The 8,244-nt window shown below is 40.2% G+C and overlaps 1 protein-coding gene across 1 annotated transcript; it reads left to right on the top strand.

Annotated features, from left to right (window-relative positions):
- Window positions 1-572: 572 nt before the first annotated feature.
- On the top strand, window positions 573-8,043 carry LOC124043494 (tumor necrosis factor alpha-induced protein 8-like protein 2). Its single transcript, XM_046362150.1, has 3 exons — window positions 573-791; window positions 5,909-6,233; window positions 6,510-8,043. The coding sequence occupies exons 2-3, from the start codon at window positions 5,916-5,918 to the stop codon at window positions 6,750-6,752; spliced, it is 561 nt and encodes a 186-aa protein (XP_046218106.1). The 5' UTR covers window positions 573-791; window positions 5,909-5,915; the 3' UTR covers window positions 6,753-8,043.
- Window positions 8,044-8,244: the final 201 nt, after the last annotated feature.

The raw sequence follows: 8,244 nt of genomic DNA, 5'->3' as shown, positions 1-8,244 counted from the left end.
CGCACAATTGGCCCAGTGTTGTCCGGGTTAAGGTATGGCCTGGGTAGGCTGTCATTGTAAATAATAATTTGTTCTTAACTGACTTGCCTGGTTAAATGAAATAAATATAGTGAAGAATCAAGATGGAAACTGCTTGCATTGCACTTCCTGTCTGTTGTCAAGGCACATGGTGTCATTGCATGCATATGGAGTACACTTTATGCATATATAATCAACCTTTCTGCAAATGTACCAACTTTTGACAAAAGCCTTACTTCCTTTTGAGGGAGTTTTCTGAATGTTTGCCCACCTTTTGCTTGCCAACAAAAATTATTGATATTGGAGGATCACAGATTGTGTTCAATTGAATCTAGTGGTTTAGGGCCTTTGGTGAAGTAATTGCATGCTGATACTTTAGCTCAGGGTTTAAAAAAAACTTTCCTAATGTGCTATAGGGGTGTGTCTAAATAGTGTTACATTGCTTCCTCTCCTCACCTCTCTTCATTCATCTGCACTGATATGAGAGAGAGAGAGAGAGAGAGAGAGAGAGAGAGAGAGAGAGAGAGAGAGAGAGAGAGAGAGAGAGAGAGAGAGAGAGAGAGAGAGAGAGAGAGAGAGAGAGAGAGAGAGAGAGAGAGAAGAAATGTGTTATTTAAGGAAATGCTTCTGAGGTAGGCAGAGACAGGGTGGTCGGTGTAGCGAGAGGGTACTGTGATCATCCAACCCCTTTATGTGAATCCTCCTCTAGGAGACGTATCATCTGACTCAGGGGCACTGAGTCTATCTGGAGCCAAGGGTCCATAGGCACTCAGGTAAGCATGTCATAGCACTGTAATTTCAGTGGAAGATGATGTGTGATTTGTGAAGTTAGAGGTAGTTTTGTGAGCCAATGCTAACTAGCGTTAGCACAATCACTGGAAGTCTACGGGTATCTGCTAGCACGCAGTGTGTGAGTGAGTGTATGTGTTGTTGTGCATACTTGTGTGTTTGTGTATAAGCAAATGTTTGTCAGTGTACAGTGCAGCCATGTGCCTTCAAATGAGCTCAGACATTTATGCCCCAAAACAGCATTATTTAAACTCCATAGCCTCAGTTTTATGCAAGACATTCACCATAATGTCAAACCTCTTTTTAAATAGTGGGTGCTTGGCTACATTGCTAGAGGTGGAGAATGCATGGAAAATATGAGCAGGTCATATTTTTAGTCCCATCGGTTTAGCGACAATGACCACATCTGTGATTATCAGAGCCACTTAAAGACAAGACAAAGACAAAACCTCGTGGGGAAAAGAGTGATAATAGCTTTCTAGTAGCTTAAAAAGAACTCTGTGGGCAACTGTGTGTGCGTGTGTATACGTTTGTGAGTTTGTACGTGTGCTTTTGGGATTGTTATGCTTATTCTAGTATATTACATTTGATTGCTCCACTTTAAAGTTACCCAATATCGTGAAAGGAAACAGATCATTATAGTATGCACCAATATCCTCAAGCTCCTTGGGTCTCTTACAGATGTAGGATCTTCATTTGAGCCGGTTTGCTAGAGCAGGGAAATGATCTTGCAGCAACAGGAAATGTGAATTACTATGTGGATTGAAATGAATGGACATTTTTGGAGGGGTTGATACTTGTACAGGGGAAATCAAGTCTGAAATTTGTAAGTGGAATTTCAAACCTCAAATACACTACAAGTTTGAAATATCCTGAATTGCAGGGAAGTTATGCAACCGGGTGATCAAATTAAGATCATACATCTGTATAAAAACATCCTGTGTAAAGGGGTGGGGGATTGTGGCAGATATCAGAGTTAATCAGCCTTTGTAGGTCTGAATATGAACAAGAGATACAAGTTCAAGGGGATGAGTTGAAAATATGAACTTTGTGGAACTGAATAAATTTGGTGCAAAAGGATGAAGAAGAAAAAAGATTGTCAGTTTGTTCAGCTGTGACCTACAACTAAACTTAGGGGCTGAGTCATTGTGTAAAAGCTGAGTTAAACACATTCAATTTGAGGTTATCCAAACATTGACAATGCAACTGGGTGTCCATAGGCATGATCTCAGCTACGATCCCATTCAAGGCAATAGATACAGTATGTGTAGCGAATGAACAAGTTAGCATGCTACTGCCTTCTTGAGACCTGAAGTATGGTCTACCCATGTGCTTCTGGCTAACCCTATGCCTAAACCAGTCACTTGTTGTTGAAAATCATTCGACATCAGACAATCAAGGCAAACAAACATCTACCATTTCCAAGTCGAGCACAGGCCATGAATAATTAACTGCTTGTTGTTTTTGGCGTTACTTCACATTTAATTGCCCAATATATTTTGTGTAAGATTTGATTCTATTTGAAACACTTGGAAACAAATTTCTCCAGGAGGACACCAACACAGAAGGTCATGTTGCAAATTGAAATTGGCAGCCTACGTGTTATGAGTTTCTCAGACAGCTAACTATTAGCTCTGTTAGCTTTAGCTTACATTGACCCACCAGGAAATGAGACCTTCACTGTTTGAAGGAAGACAGTTACAGCATACAGGCACTGGTAGCCAACTTCTTCTATTTCATTTCAATGTCTCCATCTTATGACTGTTTCACACAGGAAGTCAGACACTTCCGTAGAAAGGTGCAACACATTTTGAAACAAAGCAGCCAGACTTGTGAAATAAGTCAGCTTTCATGTAGGCTGTTTCAAGGAATCACACATGAGGAAGGTGTGCAAATGCAGTTCAACATTTGAACAGTTCCAAGTTTGAACTCTCTGTAATTATTGGGACAGTTGACATATTTTTGTTGTTGTTTTGATGCTGTACCCAAGCACTTTGGATTTGAAATGATACAATGACTATTGAGGTTAAAGTGCAGACTGTCAGCTTTAATTGTTTGGGGGTATTTTCATCCATATCGGGTGAACCGTTTAGAAATCACAGCGCTTTCTGTCCATAGTTCCCCCCATTATAAGTGCCCAAAAGAATTGGGACAAATGTACTTATATGTGTATTAAAGTAGTCTGAAGTTTAGTATTTGGTCCCATATTCCTAGCATACAATGATTAAATACATTTTTTGCTGTTTGTTTTGGTTGTGTTTCAGAATTATTTTGCGCCCAATAGAAAAAGTCATGGTAAATATTGTATTGTGTCATTTTTGAATAAATTTGATTGGAAATAAGAATATAATATGTTTTTAACACTTCTACATTAATATGGATGCTCCCATGATCAAGGATAGTCCTGAATGAATCGTGAATAATGATGAGTGTGAAAGTTACAGATGAGCAAATACTGTATCATACCCCCAAGACATGCTAACCTCTCACCATTATATTAACAGGGGAGGATAGCATTTTTGGGGAGGTATGACATTTGTTCTTCAGTAACTTTCTCCTTCATCATTATTCACGATTCATTCAGGATTACCCGTAATCATGGTAGCGTTCACATTAATGTAGAAGTGTTTTAAAAAAACATATTATATAAGTGACTCCAAAATGACACAATACATTATTTACCATTCATTTCTATTGGGTACAACATAATCTGAAACACACCCAAAACAAACAGCAAATTGCATCCAACAAGTTTGTAGATTCATAAACTTGACGTAATCATTACGTGCTAGGAATATGGGACCAAATACCAAACTTTTGACTACTTTAATACACATATAACTGAATTTGTCCCAATACTTTTCGTTGCCTAAAATGGGGGCAGTACGTAACGAAAGTGCAGTAATTTCTAAACGGTTCACCTGATAAAGATGAAAATACCCTCATAGGCATTGTATAATTTCAAATCCAAACTGCTGGAGTAGAGAGCCAAAATGACAAGAAAATGGGTCACTGTCCCAATAATCACGGAGGGCACCGTAAGTGATCAACATGTTAATGATAATAGAGTCCCACCTGAAGTCCACATTGCTGATTTTATCAGGGTCTATTCAAATCAGAAGAGGGTGGAAATAAGCTGATACAGTATCTGTAACTTTTACCAGGCAAAACAGGCAGATGCTGATGGGTGTGGAAAATGTACATTAAGTGCAAACCCAGAAGCGTAACCATTAGCTTTGCAAACTTGAAGGGATACGCAAGTGAGTTTACAGTGTGATTTCCCCACCTATCTGACCTACTTCATTACGTGTCTGGTTTTATCTTTGTTCGCGGTTTCTAACGTATGTGGTCAACATGAAAGTCCTAGCTATGGTTTATATAACCACGTATGGGTAGGTGATAATACACACTGTCCGGAATCCCCTCTCATTCTCACACAGATTATTGAAGTAACATGGAGCTGACTGGTTGCAAAGTGGGTCTTCACAACCCATGCAATTGGTTAATTACCCTTTCACCATAGACATATGTCAAACACACCTATGACAGAGTCAGTGCATCGAAGGTAAATTGGCAGCTGCAATGTATCTTAGACGTCCTCTACTGTACAAAGGTTTTTACCCTTCAGGGTATCAGAACCATTTAGCTCCAAAGGCTGGGTGATGTGACATGCTTATCACACTTCCTGTTGGTATCCGAGCAACCATGCAGAGTCATGGAGTGTTCCATTGAAAACATCCCCTGAGGAATGGAAGATCCAACAGATTACACCACATTTACTTATTGACGAGACACCCGTTTCCAGGAGAAATTAGATGATTGTTTGCACTTTTATCCATTTGTGCCACTGGACCTTGAGTGAAGCAATGTTAACCCCTGCAATAACAGGTCATACACACTCCTACAATTACAGTACTTTATGTACTGTGCAATCCTACATGATGAGCTATTCGGAAGATCCTAGAGGGAATATGTCATCAGGAACAAGGTCATATGCCAAAATTATGGACATTTGCGCTTAGTTCATTTTATCCTCGAACTGCTCCTTTGTTTATACTATACTGAACAAAATAATAAAACGGAACATGCAACAATTTCAAAGGTTTTGCTGAGTTACAGTTCGTATAAGGAAATCAGTCAATTGAAAAAAAGAATTAGGCCCCAATCTATGTATTTCACATGACTGGGCAGGGGCGCAACCATGGGTGGGCCTGGGAGGGCATAGGCCCACCCACTGAGGAGCCAGGGCCAGCCAATTTCCCCACAAAAGATCTTTATCAGACAGAATTTCAGACAGAAATGCTCCACAGTCTCCTCAGCTGTCCTAGTGGCTGGTCCCGCAGGTGAAGAAGCCGGATGTGGAGGTCCTGGGCTGGCGTGGTTACACGTGGTTTGCGGTTGTGAGGCCGGTTGGATGTACTGCCAAATTCTCTAAAATGACATTGGAGGCAGCTTAAGGAAGAGAATTTAACATTCAATTCTCTGGCTACAGCTCTGGTGGACATTGCTGCAGTCAGCATGCCAATTGCACAGTCCCTCAAAACTTGAGACATCTGTGGCATTGTGTTGTGTGACAAAACTGCATATTTTAGAGTGTAATTTTATTGTTCCCAGCACAAAGTGCACGTGTGTAATGATCATGCTGTTTAATCAGATTCTTGCTATGCCATACCTGTCAGGTGGTTAGACTATCTTGTCAAATGAGAAATGCTCACTAGCAGAGATATAAACACATTTTTGAGTGAAATATGCTTTTTGTGCCTTTACATGTTGAGTTAAAAATTTTGTTCAGAATATATAGGGTTAATATTGGGCCATTAACTCAAAATGTAATACATTTCAACTGTATATCTGACATGGTACAGTTGTCTTTTTTTACAACCATAACCATGTGTGAAGTGTATAATTTTGTTTTAAAGTAAATTTGTTTAAGACTACCAAGAATCACTCTGTGTGACCAGATTTAGCCCACTACAGTAAAAGTATAAAGGTAATTTGACAGAGAAAACCAGCGTACATCAGTGAACTAACAGGACTGGGACCAGACAATGAGATATTTCACTTAACCCATTTAGTCTCATCAACTCTAATTCCTTCCCAGAGTCAAAATGGAGTCCTTTAGCTCTAAGGACATGGCCATGAAGGCCCAGAAGAAAATCCTCAGCCACATGGCCAGCAAATCCATGGTGCAGATGTTAATTGACGACACCAGCAGCGAAATCCTGGACGAGCTCTACCGCATATCCAAGGAACACTCTGGAAACCGCACAGAGGCCCAGAAGGTGGTCAAGGACCTGGTAAAGGTGGTGGTAAAGGTAGGGGTTCTCTTTCGGCACAACCGCTTCAGTAAAGAGGAGCTCAGCCTGGCTCAGGACTTCAAGAAGAAGCTCCACCAGGGGGTCATGACGACAATCAGCTTCCAGGAGGTAACTTTACATCAGAACATTCATCAGAACTCTTCAAAGACTTAGTTTAACCCAACCTAAAGCATGCGTGATAGAACTGACATCTCCCTACAGTCATTGATTATACCTACTAAAATGTCAAACTATCTGGACAAAATCCTAAGGGGACTTACAAAAGTCTATATCCTGAAGCCAATACCATAAACTAGCACCTTAAATGGTGATTACAGCTGTTCTAAGAACTGTAATTACTACTGTGCTGTCACTAATACTTTATTTGCCATCCCTCTGGCCCAGGTGGAGTTCACATTTGATAAGGCTGTCATGATGGAGCTTCTGACAGATTGTAGGGACATCTTGCTGAAGCTCGTGGAGAAACACCTGACACCCAAATCCTTTGGACGCATTCGGCATGTCTTCAACCACTACTCTGACCCAGACCTACTGACCAACCTCTACACCCCCGGCGGCCCACTCTGGCCTAATCTCACCAAGATCTGCAATGGCCTGAACAAACTGGTTGAGGAAGGCAAGCTTTGAGTGGGAATTACGAACAGCGCTGGAAAAAGGAGAAACTGTGGCAGGCCTATTAAAGAATTCTGAATTCAGTTTGCCCGTGAAAATATCCTTTTGGTAGCTTAATGGGGACATTGACTTAGTGTGAGTTGATGATGTAGATATGGATTTATGTTGGGATCTTTATGAGGGCATGGAATCATCGCCCGTGCTTTACAACATAAGCCATCTGCATTAGGGCTGGGCGATATATTGTGTATTCATCATTATCACAATATGAATGTGATTGATATGCGCAGTCACATTTTACCATCAGGATGTTACCTCTACCTCTGCCTAAATGCATTTCAGTCGAATGTTGTTGGAGCTAAGTAAAGTCCATTCAAACATGACATATGAAAGAAAAAAAGGCAACATTCTTTACTAAAATCACCTGTGAAATCATCCAAATATTTTTTGTTGACTTCTTTGTCAGGACTCCCTGCTTCCAGCACGATAAGAATGCATCTGTGGTCTAATTTCAATTGATTAGTCCTCCTGTTTTAAGACATTAGCTCTTTTATAAGCTATTTTACGAGTGTGTTAAGATTACAGGATGGGGTTGGGGGGCTAGCAATTTAAATGTTTGTTTATAACATGTTGCGTACACAAGTGTGTAGTATTTCAGCAGTAGCACTTAGTGGATGTTATACAATGGGAGAAGAATGAGGCAACAATTAACCATGAACCATAAAACTTTCCACAGGAGATACAGAACTGCACAGCAAGTGAACTCTAACGGGTGTTCCCTACCCCTTTGCAAGTTATCTGTTTTCTAGAACTGTCTTAGATTTCAAAAGGGAATATCTGCAATTACAGGACTTACGGGCCAAAATATAGTGTGTATCTATCAGGCTTGAAGGCTTATTGTGAGTTCTGTTTTGTTAAACTTCAGACTACAAAATGTTTGGCAAAGAAGGAAACAGGAACTGTCATAAAGACAGCACTCTCAGGCTTTCCCCGGAAAATGGCCTCAGGAAATGAGGCAAGCATGCATCACCTGCCTGCATTGTGAGACTAGATATGCAAACATTGATTAACGTGTCATCCCAGTTTCAGTAGATGCCATTAATGCAACAGGTTATCCTATTCTTAGCCATGCTGTCCTCTAGTGGGCTATAGTGAATATTGCACCTGGAGTTGGATTACTTACTGGCACTTGTAATTTACCATAATTCAAGATGCTTCTTTCAATTCTGCAGAATATACAATCAGTACTATCACATAGGCAACTGTATTAATATTATTGAAAGCTACAGTAAAAGTCTTAAAATAATCTGCTTCTTGTGAGGTGGGACTCCAACTCATCTTGTACCAGTTGGGACAGAATTATTCTTCCAACATTCATTAGATATAATGATCATTTAATCCCTGTTGTTTGAATCAGATCAGAGGCTTGTATCAAAACGCAGATGATTAATGAACTCCATATGTATCCAAAATCTACATAGGGGAGAGTGGGACAATTTGAGCCAAA

This window comes from Oncorhynchus gorbuscha, linkage group LG09 (assembly GCF_021184085.1).
Source record: "Oncorhynchus gorbuscha isolate QuinsamMale2020 ecotype Even-year linkage group LG09, OgorEven_v1.0, whole genome shotgun sequence".
Classification (NCBI taxonomy): Eukaryota; Metazoa; Chordata; class Actinopteri; order Salmoniformes; family Salmonidae; genus Oncorhynchus; species Oncorhynchus gorbuscha.
This window is presented reverse-complemented; position numbering and strand designations above follow the sequence as displayed.